The sequence below is a fragment of the Vicugna pacos genome, chromosome 16 (assembly GCF_048564905.1).
Source record: "Vicugna pacos chromosome 16, VicPac4, whole genome shotgun sequence".
NCBI classification, from domain to species: domain Eukaryota; kingdom Metazoa; phylum Chordata; class Mammalia; order Artiodactyla; family Camelidae; genus Vicugna; species Vicugna pacos.
Window position 1 is genome coordinate 11,300,485 of NC_133002.1, and position 21,326 is coordinate 11,321,810.

Here is a 21,326-nt window from a genome sequence, read left to right on the forward strand (position 1 = left end):
GTGCTCCCCAAATCCGCCCTCCACATCTCTGCCCGAGCGAGCTTTCTGAAACAGAACTCGACACGTCACTCTGTGCTTGACACCGCTCGCCCGTTTCCCGCTCTACAGGGCAGAAGGGCAGAAGCACTTTATCGTGTGCATGTTATGTAGCCTGGCTCCTCCTCCTCCTCTCCGACTGCGACCCCGGCCAGCCCTGCACGCCCTTTGCACCGTGGGATTTGTGCCACCAAACCAGTTTTGGGTCCTCTCACCCGCGCATGGCGGAGCCGATCTACTGACACCGGGCTCTGGTGAAGGAAAGTGCCACGTTTACTGCAGGGCGCCCAGCAAGGAGTCCAGGGCGGCTAGTGGTCAAAACACCCGAACTCCCCGAAGGGCTTCAGGAGAGCATCTTTGAAGGGCATGTGAGGGAGGGGAGTCGCCAGGTTGGTGATCACTCGTGCACAATCCTCTGGCTGATGGTGAGGTCAACGTTCAGGGGTTAACATTATCCACCCTTAGGCGCCAGCAGGTATGGGGGGCTGCCTGCTCACGATCATCAGGTAGTTAATTTCTTCCATCAGCTGGTGATTTTAGCATCTGTAAAACAGCTCAGGAAATGTGCATCAGTTACTGATGTCTGGGTACTGCAGAGAGGAGCTATCTGGGGGACGGAGTCTGCCCGGGAGGGCCCCATAGGGTCCTGGTAGTCCTTCCTTGGTGCCTTGGCTCATGCGCTTTGCTTGGCCTGAAGCCTCGTTCCTTCCTTGCTCTTCCCCATCTTCCTTTCATAACCCCTGTTCCTCTTTCAAGATGATGTCATCTTCCCCAGGAGACCCTTCCCTCCACATCCTCCACCCTGCTCCCCACTCCCCAGAGAGCCAGGGGCCCCACCTCTGGGCTCCCGCAGAGCCCTGGGGACACAGCCAGGGGAGCGCTTGCCGCACTGTCGATGATGTGGCCCCCGCAGGTCAGTGGACTGCACGGCCCCTGGGCGCAGGCCCTGTCTCAGCCCTCCCCGTTCCACCCGCACTCAGGGTGGCGAGCGGTCCCCAGCAGGGGCTCGCCAGGGGTTTCCTGGTCCTCTAGTCCAGCCGCCACCCCTGCAGGAGCCCACTTTTCTGAGGCAGCCTGTGTACTGTGGGGAAGCTCCGTATTCGAGCTTTAAGCTCCAGAGTGGACCTATTTACCCTTCTGTGTTTCCTCTTTCAAAATCAGTTCCCTACAATGGTTTCTATTTTTAATGACCTCTTTAAACAACCTGGTTGTGGGTTTTTTAAAAATCGAAGCTTATCACTGCAGTGAGTTCCCTTTTACCCCAGGACCATCTCGCTACCTGCAAGGTAGTTGCTATTATTGCTGTTATCTTTTTCTAAATAGGTGAGAAACAAAAGCACAGAGAGATCAAGAATTACATCCAAGGTCACACAGCGAGTAAATGGCAGAGTCAGGATGAGAATGTGGGTGGTCTGGGTGCAGAGTCTGTGCTTTGACATCCGCCCCCCAACACTGGGAAGATTCTTGTACCTTCTACCCAGAGACTTCGGGCTGGCCTACCCAACCCCCTACAAAAGTTGAGCAGAAATGCCCAGGCATGCCTGACCCCTGGGTTCAGCCTCTGCTTGCGCCTCTGCTAATGGAATGGGAAGGCGGACCAGCACTGCCTGCAGTAGGGAGCGTGTGAAAACTGCACGGGGCCTGTGCTGGCCTCCAGACCACTTAAATCGGAATCTCTAATTTTGGAGGGGAGGGTATAGCTCAGTGGTAGAGTTTGTGCTTAGAAGGTGCAAGGTCCTGGGTTCAATCCTCAGTACCTCCACTAAAATATACATAAATAAATAAAACCTAATTACCTACCCCCCCAAAAAAGAAAAAAAAAAGACAAAAGCAGAGTCTCTAATCTTATGTTTCAGAAGGGTGAGTCCAGGGTCGAGAATTCTTGAATGAAATGGGGTCTAAGGCTGTAGGAACTTGAGAGCTCTGTGCTGGTGAATCACCCAAAGCTGCTGTCCAGGCAGTGGGCCAGTGGCCAGAAAGGCCCTCAAAGCCCCACCTGGAACCCAGACGGTTCCAAATTCTCTGTCCGGGGGAGGGGTCTCCCAGGAGCAGCCCCTTCAGGTTGGGGGTGGGAGGGCTGCCTCGGGGCTGCTTTCCGTGCAGGGCTCTGCGTGTGGAAGGCAGGAATGCTTTGCCCCCAGGTTCCCGGTGCAGAGGATGGATTCCTTTTGCCCCGAGATGCTTCCATGGTACAAACAGATAGAGGCCTGGTTTGAGTCATGGGGGTAAGTGGCCACTTTCCAGACCCTCTGTCTCTGCCCCAGGGAAATAATTTTGGATGCAATCCAACACTGAGAACTGGGGTCAGGACTTAGAAAACTTCTGAAAGATCCCCAAATTCCACACATTAACACGCCTGTCATACAGGAGGTACTCGGGTCACTTGAACCTGGCGGGCACCAGCTACAGCGTTCCAGGTTGTGTTAGAAATGAACAAATTGGAAAAGGAACTGCAGGAATGACGGGAGAGCCAAGGGCAGGGGCAGCCTAGAAGCACTTTCTGCAGGGTTGTCACTGCTCAGAGTCACTTCCCGGAGAGTCAGGGACACTGTGTGCTGGACTGAAACACACCAGATTCCCAGGTAGGAGATGTTGGTCAGGCCATCTGTCACCAAGGTGATGCTCACACAAACTGTCTCTGTTGCAGACAGTGACAAACACCTTCCGGACGGCCAGCATCCAGATCCAGAGCCAGGACCAGAGGCTGCTGACACTGTCGCTGGACAAGGACGGTCGGCGCACTTTCAGGGATGTGGTCAGGTAAGGCTGGGCTCCATGCCCACTGGGCAAAGCTCCACAGCAGCCAACCCCTCCCACCTCCTGCCTTTAGCCTGGAAGCCTTGTCGGGGCAGATCCTGTGGCCAGGCAAGTGTCCCTGATGGGCGTGGACTTAGGTGTTGACTTACATCCAGGAGGAAGAGCAAATGAATGGCTGACCCTGGGCAGCAGCTGAGATTAAAGTTTCCCAAGATCCCTCTACAGATGCTTGGCCTGTAGCCCTCCTGATCCAACCCCCTGTGCTGGCACTGCCCGCCCTCTGTGCCAACACAGGCTGACCTTCTGTGACAGCCATGTCCCAGTTACTGGGCTCCCCTAGGGAGGTGTATTTGGGTCAGGCAGGCACACAGAGTGACCCATCCGGGCATGTCCTCCTCTCCCTGTGTTCACCCCAGGCTCAGGGTGCTCTTTCTTGTCTTGACTCTTTCTCATCCCTCTGTGGGTCCCCCTCATCTATACCCTGCAATTAAGGGGCGACCTTTAAAATGCCCAGGCAGATTTGACCCCAGAGATGGGTCTCCTGAGCTGGCCTCTCTCCTTCCACAGATTCGAGGTTGCTCCCTGCTTAGAGCCATGTTCCGGGGCCCAGAAATCCAAGGTGCTTAGTTCACATCGGCAGGAGATGGAAAGGACCAAAGCCAAGGCCAAGCCCCTTCTAATGCCCATCAACACATTCTCTGGCATTATCCAGTGAGCCCAAAAGGGCCACAGAATCGCTGAGTCCAAGAGCAGTGGATCCATGAGGAAGGATACACTACCCAACTCACCCCCAAACACCCACACCAACATCCAGAGCAAGGCCCAGCTCCCGTGGGAGGCTTTGAGCCACTTCTAGAAGCCAGCAAGTGCCCAGAGCACAGAGAGCTGGCTGTGGGGGTGTGATGGAACAGGGCCCACACGAAGGCCCCAGGAGGCCCTAGCCAAACTGCACACGCAAAGCCCTGGGACCCGTGTGTGCTCCGTGGATTTCCAGTTCCCGCCTCTCCACTGTCTTCTCCCACCCAAGTTCCCCACTTGGCCCTTAAAACCAAGGTGAGAGCTGCTGTCCTGGCCCTGGGCCCTGCGGCCTGGGGAAAACAGGAAGCAGGCAGAGGCTGCTACGCCTCCCACCTCCCAGTCTGTTCCCATCCCTGTCTCAGGCCACTGCTCACCTTGCCCACTCCCAGGCGGGCGTCTCTCCAAGTGGTGAGGAAGATGTCAGATTCAATAAATATATAAATAAATAAATAAATAAATAAATAAACAAACAAACAAACAAACACTAAAGTGTTTCTGCTTTCACCTGATACCCAGCAATGCTTGTGTTTTAATAGAGATCGGGGGCAGTACTTAGTCAAACCTAATGACTTCGGCCAGGTAAGAAAGCTTCGTGAAGTGTTCACTGGTATGTTCTGTCTACCTGCACGGCCCTCTCCTCCTTCACATTAACTGAGGGGCTCCTGACCTGCGCTGTCCCAAAATGGAGGTAGGCATGCCGGCTAGTTTCAAAGATTAAAGACACCAAAATTCTTGGCTTTTGAGTTCAGAAACTTAGATCCAGATGTAAGGCCGTTCCTATCACCTGGGCAGTCCCAGGGGATGGTGGCCGTGGGATGGAAGAGTCCCTTCCAAGTTTGGGACCCAAGAGTAGAGAGGGAGGCCCTTCGCTTGTGGCCTCATTGCCCCAGGAGTGGGGGCTGGTTTCAGAGCACATTCTCAATGCCTGGGTGGGGGGTGGGGGGGCTGCCAGGCAGGGTGAGGGGGGTTAGGCTGATGAGCCCAAGAGCCAGCCTTGAAGAGAGTCCTGAGCTCCCATGGACATGGGAAGCAGGTCAGGTTTCTCCGGGTCCTTAAAACAAACAAGCCCAAGGGGTCTCTCAGTGAGAGGGAAGAGATGCAGCTGTGAGCGGTAGCAGGGACCACAGGGCCTGAAGCCCAGATGTGGACGGTGCCGCCCAGGACCACCCGCAGCTGTCAGGCCCTCCCTGGGGATCATCTCCCCTGAATAAAATTGTGTCGCCTACTTGCATCTGATGCAGGAAGACGGATGTGGGGCATGAGGAGGGCCGTGTCCCAGGTCTCGGTTGAGCCCCTGGCACGTGCCCCGCCAAGTGTGGGTCCTTGGCTTCATGCGGGAAAGATTTCAAGTGCGAGCCACAGTTGAGTAAAGGTAGATTTATTAGAGAGATACTGCATAGAGTGTAAGGCAAGAGAAAGGCAAGGAAAGAGGTGTGGGAACTGGGTGTTCAGGTTAAAGTAAAAATAGATACGCACTCCACAGACAGAGTGTGGGCCGTCTCCAAAGAGAAGGGAGTGTGAAAGGGCCGCTAGGTGTGGTGTTGCCAGTTTTTATGGGCTCGGCAGCTTCACACACCTACGGTGGGACCATTCCAACTGCCCCGGGGAAGGGGCTAGGAGTCCCGGGAATTGGGCCGCTGCTCATTCTTTGGCCGTTTGCCGTTACCCTTGGGACTGTCATGGCGCCTGCAGGCATGTTATCATGCTGTTACAATGAGCATGTAATGAAGCTCAAGGTCTACTAGAAGTCAAACTTCCTGCCAACTTAATCCTCAAGGCCAACTGGGAGCTGAATCTTCCACCATTTTGGTGTTAAATTGCCTTCATTCCTTGAATGGCTGTGTCCTGCTCCCTTCCATCCTGTCTCACATCCATCAAACAGTTCTAGGCCCTTTGATTCTGATGGAGACAATCAACAGTGTGGTCCTAGATCAGGGGGCCTGTGAGTGGTGGTGGGGGGAGGTTCATACCATGAATTCCATTCTCACTCTCCCTCCACTCCTGTTACTTGCCTGAAGCAGTTCAGGGATCTAACTCAGATTCGTGTGCGACCCGGGGCCCTGGAGGGTGGCTCGGAGCGCATTCTGCGCACGTCCGGCAGGCGCGGCGGCCGAGGGCGGGTCCTGCCCCGGGCGCGGGGGCCACGGGACGTGGCAGGTGCGGCCCGCAGATGCGCCGGCCCCGCCCCCTAGGTGCGGCCTCCTGCGGGCGGGGCCACTTCCGGGCCGGTGGCCGGACGTGGGGGCGGGAGCGGCCGTTGACCTGGTGACCGCGGCGCCGCCGGAGGCTGGAGGCGCGGTGCGGCTCGCTCCCCGCCCGGAGCCTCCGTCCCCGGGGCATGACGCCGCGCCCGCCCCGCGCCCCGCGCCCCGCCGCGCCCTCTGCCCGCCCGGGTCTGACGGAGCCGGGCCGCCATGAGCGCCAACCCCCAGTGGGACATCAGCAGGGCGCTGGGGGTGGCCAAGCTCTTCCACCTGGTGTGTGGGGCCCGGGACGCCTGCGTGGCCCCGTTCCTCACCCTCTACCTGAGGCAGCTGGGGTTGGCCGCGCCCTGGGTGGGCATCCTAATGGGAGCCAAGCACCTGATCGCAGCCGTCTGGGCTCCCGTCTGTGCCTTCCTGGCCAAGAGCTACCAGAAGCGGAGGGTGCTTCTGATCGGCTCGCTGCTCTGCTCGGTGGGAGCCAGCCTGTTGATGGTCCTGGTGCCGCCCCTGGACAGAGACCGCTCCTGTAACGGAAGTCACGCCACGGTCCTACCCCCGGGGGTCACCCTAACTGTGAACGTCACCGCGGCCCCGTCGCCAGCCTCGAACCACCCAGCGGGGGCCCGCAGCCTCCTAGCCGAGGGGAGTCCTGGGGTCTCTGGAACCGATGGCTTCAGAGAAGGACCTGGGGAAGGCAGCCAAGAACCTTTCAGTCATCGGCCGGACTACTTTGCGGGCTCCACTGAAGGAGCCAGGACCACATCCCGAGTCCTCCATCCTGTCACTTCCGGGGTGAAAGACACTCCCTGGGAAGGTGCTCTCAGGGTGGTCGGTACTTCCCTCCCTTTGCTTGCTGGGGGTACAGCAGTGGCAAGTCCAGCCAGCCTGTCCGCAGCCAAGAGGAACTCCTGGGCCCTTGACCTCTCCTTGGAAGGGTTGCGGTGGACTTTCATCCTCTCTCTGGGCTTCATGGTGTTCTGGGAGCTGCTGGCAGCCCCTCTGGAGCAGGTGGCAGACGACAGCCTTTATGAATACCTGGATTTTGTGGACGCCACTGACCGCTACAGAAGCCTGTGGATCTGGAGGCTGCTGGGCATGTCGGCAGGTGTGTGTGGCATCGCAGCCTTAGTGGGGCAGCTGGACTGCTTCCTGACGACAAGTGGGCCCCGGGGTGTGGTGTATTTCTATGGCTACTCACTGATCAGCACCCTGGCTTTGCTGGTGAGCATTGCATTTCCCGTCCCCATCTGCAGGCGGCGGGAGCCCAGCTACAAAATGGTCAAAGCCCTGTCTCTTGTAGGCGGCAATCCCCGCCTCATCGTCCTTGGCCTCACCATCTTCTTGATAGGAGCCGCCACCAGCACGGTGCAGGACTTCCTGTTCTGGCACATGAAAGACCACGGGAGCAGTGAGCTGGTCATGGGTTTCTCGGTGGCCCTGGGCTTGCTGGGGGAAATTCTGCTTCATCCGTTCAGAAGTCCATTGCTTAGGAAGCTGTCCAGGGTGGGCACGGTGGGACTGGGGCTGGGCTGCCTCGCGGGGCAGCTGCTCTATTACTCTTTCCTCTGGAGCTGGTGGTCCGTCCTGCCTGCACAGATCCTGAGCGCCGTCAGCCACGGGGCTCTGTGGTGGGCAGTCGGGGCCTCCACGGAGGACCTGGCCACTCCCGGAACGGAGAGACCTCTGAGCTCCATGTTCCGAGGCCAGTTTTACGGGGTCGGGGCCAGCCTGGGCAGCTTCGTGGGGGGCTTCGTGGTGATGCGCTTCAGCCTGCCTGTGCTCTACCAGGCCTGCTGCGTGGTCCTGTTGCTCTGGCTGGCCTTGTTCCTGTCCATCCAGCCCAGACTGCCCCAGGAGCGGAAGGTCAACTACACCAAGCTGCTGGCCATGGAGGCAAGTGACACGAGTGACTCTGAGGAGGGAAGCGAGCGGGACTGGCTCGTGAAGGCCATGAAGGACGAACATTCAGACTGGAGGGGCTGAGAGACGGTCAGGGTGCACTGATCTGGAAAAGAGCCAAAAGGAGGGACCAGACTCAGTCCACGGAGGGCAAAACCTACGATTCCCACCAGGGCTGCCAGGAGCCTTGTGGGAGAGAAGCACGTCTGTGCCGCAGCCCCACGGGATCTTCTCATTGCATGATCTTCTTTACCTTTGTAGTAAAAGGAGATGTCACTCTTTGCTGTTCAATCCTTTATAAATAACAGAGCAAGAAAACATTTGCTAAAAAAGAAAAAAGTTCCCCTTATAGTCTCTCTATTTTGGGATGTGAGGTCGGCAAGGGCTTTGCGTGTGCTGTTGATTTCAGCCACGGCTGAAGTGCTTACATGAAACTGACTGAGCCGGGAAGGCAATGGGACCTGCAGGACTCAGCTGGCAGACGGGGCAGCCAGCTTTGATGAGGCATGTACATTCCCATGGATCCTAAGGCATGAGCCCAGTCCTCTGAAAGCCATGCTGTGGGCAGGTAAGGATGGTGGGGAGAACTGAAACCCTTCTCTCTCTCTCTCTCTCTTTCTGCACTGCTATACAGGCGCCCTGCCCCGCTCACACCCAGGTACCTAAGTCTCCAATAAGAGAAGATGATGGGAAGTGTAATATGTGTCAGGGGGCTGGGCAGAAGTTAGTAGGTTTTCATTCTTCCTCTCAAATGTGTGTTTCACCAGGAATAGGACCCTTAGAGTCGTCTTCCATACTTAGGTTAGAGCAAGGGCCCTTTCATGTCCTTTGGGCTTTCATTTCGCAGGCTGCACCTAGCAAGGGCACACGGAGAGTCTGCATCTGCCTTGATGAGGGTGTGGCAGCCTCCTTAGGGTGAGATGCTACAGGTAGTCCTCACTGCCCCGGTGCCAACTGACCTCCCTTAGCAACCCTGTGAATAAATTAAAGTCATTGACTATATCTTACAAACAAGAAAACAGAGTCTCGGAAAAGCCACATGTTGGGTCACGGGCAGGAACATCTCCGGGACTCTGATCTCCTTACCCTACATTTGTGCGCTCCCTGCTACTCCATTCGCTTCCGAGCCTGGCTGGCCGTCCAAGTCGCCTGAGGAGCACATCCAGAAAGAGGTTCCTGGGCTCCATAAGAATCTCTCAGGTGGAGGACCAGAAATCTGTATTTTAATGCAATCTCCCAGTGATGGTGAGGTGGCTGGCCAAGTACCAGTCCCCTTGGTTCCCCTTCCAGGCTAGTGAATATAGTCATTCACTATATATATGTTCAATATTTTTCATTTTATATATATATATATATGTACACACACACACCTGTGAATCAAGCATCACAATCAGGGTAGTGAATACATGCATCACCCACAAAATTTCTTCCTCCTCCTTGGTAATCCTGCCCTCCTCCCGCCACTACCCTGGTCCTAGGCACTCACTGATCTGCTTTCTGTCACTAAATATTAGTGTTTTTAAAGACTATAGCATGTACACTTTTATGTCTGCTTTCACACAGCAAAACTGCCATGACTTCCGACACCAACTGCCTGGAGTTACTCCATGGGTCAAGAGCACACGACTGCCCTCAGTTCAGACACCAGCCACAAGTTCAGGGGTCCCCAGGGCCACCCTCCCTTCTGACCAACTGGCTGCAAAGTTGGGGTTCCCACTCTCCCCCTCGGGTTCAGTAACTCACTCGAATGACACAGAACCTAGGCAAGCACTGCCCTGACAACGACAGTTTTATTCCAGCCAAAAGACACAAAAAGCAGAACCAGCCACAAGAAGAGATACACAGGGTGAGGTCTGGGGGGTCGGTGTCCACGTGCCCTCCCCGTGGAGTCAGAACCCAGCACCTCTCAGCCCACTGATGTGACCAGACGTGGGGTGGTGACCACCAGGGAGACCCGCTAAGACTTGGCATCTGGTTTTTCCTGGGGCTGCATCACATCTTCATGGTTCATTGAGTCGCTGGCCTGTGACTCACTCTTCAGCCCCTGTCCCCTTCCCAGAAGTCAGGCTGATGTCACATGGCTCAAAGCCCCAGACTTCTATTCAACAACATGATTGGTCTTTCTGGCGGGGCCAGGCCCCTCCCCAAGTCATCTTATCAGCATAGACATTCTAGGGTCCAGCACTGGTCACTTTACTAACGGACACCCCGCCCTTCCTGAGTGACCTCATCATCATAAACACAAGTGGGATCTGAGAGGCCCACCAAGAATAACAAAGACGCGTTTCTAACTCGGGCAATGCCAAGGATTCAGAGGCCGCCTTCCAGGAACCAGGGACAAAGGCCAGTGAGCAGGCCCAGCAGAAAACATTTGCACACACAGAACAAGACAGGACAAACTGAACGTCAAGTGAGAAGTTCAAACAGTCTTTCAGGACGTGTGGGGCAGGCGTGAGGGCCGAGTGCTGGGATGTACAGGAGAAAACCTCCTAGAGATGATGAACTCGGCCCGCACACTGCAGGCAGGACCGGCCATAAAGCCTGAGGTGGGGGGACTTTTTAGTCTACTAACGAGCCACGAGATCAGTTCAGCTTCATAAAGTGAAAAGCAAGTGAAATCCCTAGTGCGCAGCCTCATGGCTGTCAGAGGTACTGACGACTTCTCACACATCTTGATTCCAGGTAAGAGAAAAGTAAATATTGGATGAACATTCACCTGTGTGCTCAGGCTGACTTAACCCATCCTATCCCAGGTGAGTTTTGCAGAACACTTAATCCTAGTGGGGTGGAGTGGGGTGGGGGCATTAAAAAAGGATTCTGCGGCTGACCAGTTTGGGAAGCGATGGAAATAATGATTGATTATTTAGAATCTTACATATTAGCAGTTAAAGACTCTCGAAAGCCCAATAGCCAACAGGCACCTTGGGTGCAGGGAACTCCTTCCCAGTGGCATCCAAATTCCAGCTTCGCACATGTCAACCATCACAGGCAGCAGCCTTGGACTTCTGCATCCCCTCTGCCCTGTGCATGGGGTTAGCGCATCCCCTCAGGCCTGAGAAGCCATCTTGTAGGGACTGTGAGGGGTAAGCTGAGGGCCAGACAATGGGGCTGCTGAGCGAGAACCAGACAGGAAGAGATTCGGCCCGCAGTTCAGAAGCCTCCCACCAGGGGGCACCAAACACACGAGGAAACCTCCGTCCTGGCCTCCCTGGGCAAACCTGGTTCTGTGCCCTTCCCAAAGCTCCAGGTCATGGTGAGGTTGGCTCCCCAAGGACCCTTTAGCGGATCTGGTGCCACTGTAAAGGTGGCTTTAAGTGAGAGGTAGGACATTTTCCGGAGAGGGGCCTGGGAAGAGGGCCAGGTGCAGGGGTTGCCCTGGACTTGGCGTGGGAGGCACAGGTACCAGCAGCCCCGCCAGCCCAGAGCAGCCCAGGTATTTCCTCCTGTGGAGACAGGCTACCCTAGTGCTGCTTCATCTTGGTCGGGGTGGGTGGGAGGCAGTGTTACTGTGAAAAAAATCAGGGAAAGTGGCTGCACGTCCCACTCAAAGGTCCTCGGGCTGATGGGGCCACGTGGGGTCAGAGCCTAGAGGGTAAGTAACATCAGCTTCACAGGTCCTCAGCTCCTGCTTCTCTGTTCCTCCCACTCTGTCTGCCGGGTCTCACCGATTTATATCAGTGGCTGCAGAGAGGGCGTCACGGGGCGGGAGAGTGTAGCTCAGTGGTAGAGTGTGTACGTAGCAGGCACAAGGTCCTGGGCTCAATCCCCCGTACCTCCATTAGAGTAAGTAAACCTAATTACCTCCCTCCACCAAAAAAGAGGGTGTCACAAGCATTTACAAATTAGTTTGTGAGCAGCCGCGGGGGTAGTACTTAATACTTATATAAACTATATGCCGTTGGAAACATAGATTAACAGAATGGTTCTTGCTCCCTTTCAGGTGACCTCTAAAAATGGTTCGCTATTCACTTGACCCAGAAAACCCCACAAAATCATGCAAATCAAGAGGTTCAAATCTTCGTGTTCACTTTAAGAACACTTGTGAAACTGCCCAGGCCATGAAGGGTATGCATATCCGAAAAGCCACCAAGTATTTGAAGGACGTCACTTTACAGAAGCAATGTGTGCCGTTCCGTCGTTACAATGGTGGAGTTGGTAGGTGTGCCCAGGCAAAACAGTGGGGCTGGACACAGGGTCGATGGCCCAAAAAGAGTGCTGAGTTTTTACTGCACATGCTCAAAAATGCAGAAAGTAATGCAGAACTTAAGGGCTTAGATGTAGATTCACTGGCCATTGAGCACATCCAGGTGAACAAAGCTCCCAAGATGCGGCGCAGGACTTACAGAGCTCATGGTCGGATCAACCCTTACATGAGCTCTCCCTGCCACATTGAGATGATCCTTACTGAAAAAGAGCAGATTGTTCCTAAACCAGAAGAGGAGGTTGCACAGAAGAAAAAGATATCCCAGAAGAAACTGAAGAAACAAAAACTTATGGCCCGGGAATAAATTCAGCAAAAAATAAATGCAATTAAAAGTAAAAGCAGAAAAATAAAACAAAAAAAAACAAAAACAAACAAACAAACAAACAAACAAAAACAAATTAGTTTGATCTCACCAGGCATTTGATGCCTTCTTTTAAATTGGTAGCTCGGAAATCTTTGTTTTACTGCAGCGAAAGGAATCAAAGTAAGAGCGACCTGGGAGAGGAGAGAAGAGCCACCAGGTACCATTACTGCATCCAAACGGGGGTCCTCCATCATGAACCACCATCGTGACCTCCACCAATGGAAACAAGTGATGGGCTTTACAGGTGGAGGACAGACTGCAAAGGCGTGTCTAGCATCAAACGGCACAGCCAACAGAGCAAAAAGGCAGTCTGTGGAATGGGAGAGAATATTGCCATATCATACATTCAACAAGGGGTTAATATCCAGAATACACAAAGAACTACAACTTCACAACAAAAAAACAACAACCCAATTTTTAAAATAGGCCAAGGACTTGAACAGACATTTCTCCTAAGAAGATACACAAATGGCCCACAAACACACGAAGAGGTGCTCCACATCACTGATCGTTAGGGAAAGCAAACCAAGAGCATGGGGAGATATCACTTCACGCCCATTAGGATGCCTGCTAACAAAAAGAAAAAAGGAGAAAGAAAGAAAACGACAGAAACAAGAACCCCCCAAAATAAGACATGTTGACAAAGATATGGAGAAATGGGAACCCTTGTGCACTCCCAGAGGGAACCAAAAATACTGCCTTTTTCTGAACGTCGCATGAAGCAGCGTGTAGCTTAGTTGCACCTGTGCCTGCACAGGATGACGATTGCCTCACGTTTTTCTTATCACCAATCACCCTTCCCCATGCTCCTGGCTTCTCGTGCCTCAGACCACCCTGCTTCTTTATCCCATAAATACCAGGAGGCTATCAACTTCGGTCTCCTCCCTTTGCTGACTTGTGGGTAAACCCTTTCTCTGCTGCAAACCTCGGCATCTCAGCGTTTGACTTCTTGCACTGCAGGGCAAGCAGTAACAATATGAGGTACCTAAAGTGATCAAATTCATATAGATGGGAAGTAAAATGGTTTTTTACTAGGGGTGCGGGGAGAGGGAAAATGGAGGTGGCTGTTTAATGGGTACAGAGTTTTCGTTTTCCAAAATGAAAGAATTCTGGAGCTTGGATGCATGACAACATGCATGTATGTAACACTACTGACCTGTACACTGAAAAATGTTTAAGACAGTCAATTTCATGTTATGTGTATTTGACCACAATGAACATTTTTTTTAAATAAAAAAGGCAGGTCTAATGGAGGAAGGATCTGTCTATGCCTGAGTTTGGCTCAGAGCTGAGCGTTCTGGCATGGGGAGTGGGATTCCTAACTCTGCTCCTTTAGCCCTAAGAAAGCTTGAGATTCCACTGGGGGTGGGGTAGGGGGAGCTGCCTCCTTCCCTCTGCAGCTCCCGAAAGACTTAGCTACACCCAAACAATTTTAGGGCTGGGAGTGCAGACCTGCCTTACCCTGCGAGGAACTGGAACTGTTTGGGAAATGAAAGGGTTTCGGCACACTTATCTCCAGGGTTGCAAGCAAGGATAATGCCCTGTGTTTTCCAAAGCATTTTCCTCAGGAAGTTTTCAGGTTGTGATCTGACCTTTGGTTCCAACTATCATTTTAACCAAGGTTAAGTCAAAGCGTTTGAAGCCTTTGTCCAGGGTTCTGTCTGGTTTCCTGTCTTTTTTCTTCTTATTCTGTAGGGGTGCCTTATACATTCTAGATATTAATCGTTGGTTGATTTTTCACGCAGGAAGTACCTCTGTTCAGTCTGTCACCCCTCTGTTACTTTTGTCTCTGATGTCCTTTTCAAACAGGAATCCTTGATTTTGATGCAAACTTAAACTTTTTCCCCTGACAGTTTGTTTTGGGGGTCTTATTTAAGAATCTCTTACTAGCCCTGACTCCCAGGTGACAAAGCTGTGTCTTACATTTTCAGTATTGGAGCCACAGTTGTAATCCCTGACATTTCGGTCTTTAACCCATTTGGGGTTTTCCTCACATCTGCTTAAGGTGGAAACCCACCTATTTCTCCATCTAGCCAGTTGTTAAAATACCATATATTAACTACTCCATCCTTTCCTCCACTGATTTATGGTACGACCTCTGTATACCTAGATCTGCTGTCGAGTTCTCTGTTTGCTTTAATCTGTTCGCCCCTGCACAATGTCACACTGTTTTGAGCACTTGGCTTTGTAATATGTCTCAATATTGGGTGAAGTGTATCCTTCCTGTTTGCTCTTCTTTTTCAAGCTTTACTTCCCTCATAAAATTTGGAATACGTTTGTCACCATCCCTCCAAAAAAACTCTGGAATCTTTATTGGAATTACATTGAATTTGTACATTTCTTTGGAGGAATCTGGCATCTTTCCAGCATTAATTCACCTTATTCATGAAAATGGCATGTCTCTCCATTTGTTCAAGTCTCCTTTATGTCCTCTAATAAAGTTTTAAATTTTACTTCATAAAGATCTTATGTAGTTTTCATAATATAAGATCCTAAATACTTGACAGTGTCTGACGCTGCTGTGAAAGATAATTTTACTTCCTCATATGTTTTCTAATTGGCATCGACTGCTGCTGTCAAAGCAAGCCCTGTTGCTTTGGGGATGCTGGGCACAATCTCCAGCTGCGTGGCCCAATCCTCTTTAGTTCTCTGACTCTTTCCTAAGGTTTGCATTTAGTGTTTCTAAAAGGCCTGTTCTTGGTTTTCTTAATTTTATCCACTATTTTTCTCTCTTTTCATTTCTGCCGTTATGTTTGTGATTTCCTTCCTTTTATTTCTGTGGGTTCACTGTGTTGCTGTATTTTTTTCCAACTTGAGTTACACACTTAGGTCTTTTGTTCTCAGTATTTCTTGTTTCCCGATGCATGTAGTCAAGATCTTAATTTTTCTCATGCACTGTTTTAGTACAAATTTTGACGTCGTAATTCAGCACAAACTTTGGTATTGTAAGTATTTCATAATTTCCCTTATCATTCCCCCTTGAGCCCGAGGGACATTTTAATTTTTTCCTGGCAATGTGGGATTTTTAAGAGTTCTCCCTTCATTAAATTCTAACTTTATTTCATTATGGTTGGAAGATGTGACCAATGTCATAATTTGTAATTCGTGGAGATTTTCTTTGTTCAGTATAAAGAGTTACATAAGTACATGTAATTTAGTTCAAGACTGTTAGTTGTGTTAGTCAAATATTCCATCCTGCTTATTTGTGATCTGCTAGATGAATCATATTCTGGAAGATTTGTGCTGCAGTCTCCAAATACAATTGTTGGTGTATCCATTTCCCCTATTTTTTTAAGTTTTATTTACTTTTTATTGACGTATAGTTGATGTACAGTATTATATGTTACAGGTATACAATATCATGATTCACAATTTTTAAAAGTTATGCTCCATTTATAGTTAGTATAAAATATTGGCTATATTCCTGTGTTATACAATGTGTCCCTATAGCTTATTTTATACGTAATAGCTTGTAACTCTTAATCCCCTCCCCCCATTTTAGCTGTTCGTTGCTTTATAAATTGGGGGGATGCCTTGGTGGGTGTGTGTGTTTATGACGTTTCTTGATTCATTATTCCTCATTAGTGTATAACATCTCTATTTGTCCTTTGTTATTTTTCACCCTAAATTCATTTTTTCTGCTGATGCTGAAATTGCTACCATGGAGTTCTTTCTTTTTTTAATGTGCCAGAATTTTTTTAACCTTTTATTTTCTAATTTTTCTTAAATAATCTCTTCCTAAAAATATAGTATTGTATCTTGTTTTTAGAGCCAGAGAGTCTCTGTATTTTGATTTGTGAGATTAATTCATCTTCATTTATATATGTTAATGTTATGTTAGGACTTCTTTCTGCTATCTCATTTTATGTTTTCTATTTATTACACTTGACTCTTTTCTGTCTTTGGAATGGTTCAAAATTTCCTTCCTTCAATTGACAAGTTCTGCTTTCCATTGGCAAAATCAAATTATTCTGTAGAAAATAATACATTCCATTTATACTCTTCTCGTGGTCAACCCTAACTTATTATGACCCTTACTTCTGTTTATTCTTTGCTCGGTCAACTTCTTAAGCTTAACAAATCTGTATGTTTCCTTAAACAGGACAAGTACCCTAGCATAATTTCATCACCCTCCAGCTTTCCTCCTCCATCATCAGTTCCCCATGCCCCTTCCCCAGCCATGCTTCTAGTACACAGCTTTATTTCTGAATTATCTGCTTCATATATATATATATATATACACCTATATGTACAATGTGTGTATATATATGTGTGTGTGTGTATATATTCCCACCAGGGGAGAAGCATTGCTAACCTTTTCTAAGGTATGTTCTCCTCTTTTACTTTGCATATCTCATTATTTCATTCTGGATTCATTTTCCATCTCCTTGAGGTACTTCTCTTTTAAAAATGCTTTCAAGGGAGATCACCTTCTGGAATGGTGAAGTGAGGATCTTGGTGAACCACTCTCCCATAAAAACAACAAAAATACTGGCAAAACAGCTACCATCAACCACTCTACACTCTAGAAATGTACCAAAGCCACTAAATGAACTGAAAATTAGCTACTCAAGGGAAACTACTGAACTTCTGCAAGACAGTGGCGTCTGTGGCATTCTAACTTGGGGCTGTTCCCATCCTCTCTCCCTGCCCAGGCTGGTGGCCCAGGAGTCATGAAAAGTCAGAGATCTCAAAGCTGATGGAGAAGACCGACTTCTCTTGGAGCTCTGTTAAAAGCACATTCCTAGAGCACAGTCAATATTTCATCCAAATTAAAAGCTACCTGAAAAATCTCCATTCCCGAGGTGTTGTGGCTGTTTGGTTTGACTCACAGCCCAGTGAGTGCGGGGGGGGGGGGGGGTGAGGGTGGACTCTCCCTTGAGAATTACTACGAACAACAGCAATCTGCCCATAATCTCCGCTGCCCAAGGTTGTGATTTTGGTTGGAGCAAACAAAAGCCTGGCCAACAACAACGAAAGTTTTAAAGTAAGCCTTGGAGAACTAGAAAACCACAGGGAACTTTGCAAAGCTCAGCTGTGTTCCTGGGGGTCTAGAAGGCTGTGCCCATGTGCAGACCTTGGAAGGATGGTCCCAGGCACTCACCTCTGACTGACCTTCAGACCCTTCCTCTGTGCTCAGGAAGTGAAAGCTAAGTCTGTTTCGTAAACTGCCTGAAGTTTGAATGTCTGTCTTCAGACACAGAGCCCCTTGTCCATGGGCAGAAGACACGTAGGCAAGAGGAATCTTTAGACCAATCATTGGCTTACCACCAAGTGACGCTGAACTAGGAGTGAACCCTAGGAAACCAGACTTTAAAATAAGAACTTAAAAAAATAAAAAGGGCTACACACTTCAGGGAATATAAAATCTATAGCATTAATTCAGGAAAGTCACCAACAAATAAGCAGCAACAAGAACAGGAACAACAACAAACCCAGTGATAACAACAAATCAGGGAAGAAAGAATCGGATTTCAAGTTGTTCCAATATATTGTTTTACATGCCTAATTTTTGACAAAAATTTACGAAATAGGCAAAGAAACAGAAAAGTATGCCACGTCACAGTAAAGTAAAACAGCCAGCAGAAAATACCCCTGAGGGGGGCACAGGTATTCAATTTAGTAGACAAAGACTTTAACTAAGCCATTACAAATATGTTTACCGAACTGCAGGATACCGCGTCTAAAGAATTAAAGGAAAGTATGACAACAATGGCTCACCATGTAGAGAATGTCCACAACAAAAGCAGAAGTTACCAAAAAGGATCAAATAGAAATCCCGGAGTTGAAAACTACAATTACTGAAATGAAAAATTCACTATAGGTGCTGGGCTGTCGGAAGAAAGAATCAGCAACTTGAAGGTAGGCCAGTAGAGATCCAGTCTAAGGGAAAGAATCAATAAAAATGAACAGAGCCTCAGAGACCTGCAGGATATCATTAAGCATACCAACATACACATAACAGTCCCAGAAGAAGAGAGAAAAAAGAAGAAAATAAAGAATATTTTCTAAAATAATGACTAGAAACTTCCCAAAGTTGATGAAAATAATTAGTTTTGTTGTACTATGTCTAGGTGTTATTGGGGTTTTTTCCCTTAGATATGAGGTTTTTTTAAGTTGAGTTCTCTTCTGAAATTCCTTGGTCATTTTTCCTTCAAATATTTCATCTCTCTCCATTTTTTTCTTCTTATGAAACTGCTGTTATTACTTAGCTTTTCTATTTTTTATTTCAATGCTCTGTATCTTAACTTTTCTTTCTTTATCTCTTTCTGATGCCTTCTGGAAGAGTTGCTAAAAATGGTCTTCCACCTACTAACTGTTCTTTGTCTGTATCCATCTGCCATTCAATGTACACATTAAGTATTTCACTCAGTTTTCACATCCAGTATGTGCACTGAATTTGTTCATCATTTATGCCTGCTTCCAGCTTCAGGTTTCCAGTATCTTCTCTCATCTCTCTGAGGATATTTGTTGTGTTTATTTTAAATTCTTATTCCTTTGATCCACTGGTTTTGTTTCCCTTGGTACAAGTTCTTTAGTCTGTTCCCTTTATTTTATAACAACTGTCCTCCAGCATCTCACTACTTTCCCTACAAGCTTGTGTGTTCCTGGGACCACCAGTTACCTTGGCTGGCAAGGTGTACTTGGACAGTCAGAGAGTGTCTGGTGTTGCTGCCTGAAAACAACCACTCCCCTTTTCCTCTCTCAACCAGGCAGTCCTCTTTCTGAGTAAATCTCCCAGAACCTCCTCCCCAGACGCTGGTCTTTTTCAGGGACTGCCTCTCTCTTACAACTCCCTGTCTCTGGAAGAGGGTGCACTCAGGTGTGTCCAGCTTGGGTGCCCCGTGTCTGCTCCAGAGCTGCCTCCTTCCCACCTCTCTGCTCTGAGCTGGCATTACATTGGCACCGGGCTAATGCTGTTTTCTTGCCAAACAGTAGAAATAGGCTGTGCAATGATCTTCCCAGAGCAATGTGAAGGAGAGAAATGGCCTGGTCTGAGCCCTGTTTTTTTGTATCTGGCCGTCTTCTGCTGCAGACAACCATTAGAGAGGCAGAAGGAGAGAGAGAGTCAACAACTTTCTGGTTTTCTTCTTAGTGTTTGGGTTCGGTTCAGGTATCCATCAACCTCTCTTTCCCCTCTGCAGCGAAGAGCCTCTCCTGGTTTGCAGTCTTGTGGGAAACCTGAGGTCAGCCTCATTTGGTGTCCTGGTTTTGCTCCTGCTGAAGATGAAGTTTTTTTTTTTAATTTTTTACTTTTTGTTTGTTTTGGGGCTGGGGGAGGTAATTAGGTTTGTTTAATTAATTATTTCCATGGAGGTGCTGGGGATTGAACCCAGGACCTCATGCATGCTAAGCACACTCTCTACCACTGAGCTCTACCCTCCCTGCTAAAGATGAAGTTTAATCTCTAGGTCTCCATTCTTTCCTTCTCTATAATGAAAAGTTTGGAACGGATGATCTCAGGTTGTTCTAGCTCTAAAATTCTGTGATTCCATGCAGTGCATGAAGAGGCGGCAGGTAAGAAACACTGAGATATTTTAAGGTTACACGGTTTCCAAGGGGATAAAGAGACATAAATGGGGGAACACCCAACAAGAGAGAGTTATTAACCAAAATGAATGTCGAGTTAGAGGGTGGAATGTCAGTCGGGTTTCAGGGAACGAGGAGAAGGGGGGATGTTGGCAGAGGTTCACAAGAGAAAGGGGAAACCACTGATTAGAATGAGGTTTGGAAGAGGATTAGCAGGTATTGAGAATGACAAATACGATTAACCCACCGTGGGAGCAGATGCAATATTTTGCTTCTAATTTATTATTAAATATTTCCGACTTGCCAATAGTGCACAGAATAATATAATGAACACTTGTGTCCTCAGTGTCTGATCTAAAATATTACTCATTACCAGTACATAGTAACCCTCTCTCCACTGCCACCAGGAGGTAAGAGCCATTATCCAAATTTGCTGTGTATCATTCTCAGCAGTTCTTTGTACTTTTACTGCAGATATATATATATATGGATTCAAGGACAATATTTCATCTTTAAAGAGATCGGGTTTCATGTTTGAAAATGGAAGTATGACAAATATTGAAATACTTGTTTGAGGTTTAAAAAAAAAAAGCGTCAGTGCTGAAGGAGTCCCAGGGGAGGAGAATAATAAAAATAGATGGAATAACTTGGATCAGAGCGTGAGACGCTTCTTCCTGCTCATGACGTCTCTCCTAGGTGATGGCATGGTGACTGGCAGGCGCTCCCGTAGATGGACTGAGCATCAGCCAGCGTCCTGATGGAGAGAGCCACGCTCTGAAAACATCAAGGTCAGAAGGAAAGGGCTGCTTTCAGCTGCTGCCCAGCAGAGCTATTGGTTTGGACCAGTGGGAGTTCCCAGAAACACCAGCATTGGGAAATCAGGCTTCAAAACACAGCAGGGAGCCACTTACCATTCAGGGACAAGCCACAGAGCAGGCTGAGGTTTGGGGACAGGCTCCAAGATCAGAGCTGACCCTGACTAGTCATTGAGATGAATACAACCAGGATTCTGCCTCATCCTTTCCCTGCAAGAGGCCCTTGAAACTGCCTCTGAAGAGGCCGGTCGTCCTCAGCCTCAGCAGACTGCCAAAATGGACTAACAGCGCCATTCCATGAAAAGATGGCTGGGTTCAGTGAGTCCTACTGGTGACAACACACTGGGGCCATCTGGAGAAAACGCGAAGCTCCAGGGAAAGCCGCTAAGCCCTAAACCCTGCTGTAGGAAACAGATTAAAATGCACTTCCATCAACACTAAATATAATTTGCACTAAATATAATTTGAGGGGGAAAAAGTTAGAGAGTTTTGGTAAATATACTTTTGAAATTTTTGTCTATGAACAACTCATTTAACTTGCAATTTGCTTTGATTTTTCCCCCCCAAATCTGTGCATAATTGGAAAGTCTCGAGAAATGGGAAAATCAGATCCACAGATTACTTTCAAATGTGTGAAATTCTGAGTGAATGCTAAAATTAACAATTCATGAAGTTGGACTATTATGTTTGTATGCATTTAATTAAACATTTATTCTTTA

General features: G+C 49.0%; 2 protein-coding genes and 1 pseudogene across 9 annotated transcripts in view; all 3 read left to right on the top strand.

Moving 5' to 3' along the window:
- The window catches only part of PIK3R6 (phosphoinositide-3-kinase regulatory subunit 6), a 51,289-nt gene extending 47,229 nt beyond the window's left edge, over positions 1-4,060 (top strand). For 4 of the 8 annotated variants that reach the window (XM_072940637.1, XM_072940642.1, XM_072940639.1 and 1 more), the window contains 2 exons: positions 2,684-2,796; positions 3,361-4,059. In XM_072940637.1, coding sequence (XP_072796738.1) covers positions 2,684-2,796; positions 3,361-3,508 — 261 coding nt within the window. In that variant the 3' untranslated portion in view covers positions 3,509-4,059. Of the gene's footprint in view, positions 1-2,683; positions 2,797-3,360 lie in introns of all 8 variants that reach the window. The other 4 variants (XM_072940641.1, XM_072940643.1, XM_072940644.1 and 1 more) reach the window with 2 other exon arrangements.
- Positions 4,061-5,540: 1,480 nt separating this feature from the next.
- Positions 5,541-7,973, top strand: MFSD6L (major facilitator superfamily domain containing 6 like). The gene has a single exon (XM_006217793.4). The coding sequence runs from the start codon at positions 6,006-6,008 to the stop codon at positions 7,776-7,778; it is 1,773 nt and encodes a 590-aa protein (XP_006217855.2). The 5' UTR covers positions 5,541-6,005; the 3' UTR covers positions 7,779-7,973.
- A 257-nt stretch (positions 7,974-8,230) lies between these two features.
- LOC116279643 (large ribosomal subunit protein uL22 pseudogene) lies at positions 8,231-21,326 on the top strand (annotated as a pseudogene).

What these genes read in the sequence shown, in the direction of transcription:
- MFSD6L (XM_006217793.4), top strand. Translation starts at nt 6,006, where the DNA reads ATGAGCGCCAACCCCCAGTGGGACATCAGCAGGGCGCTGGGGGTGGCC.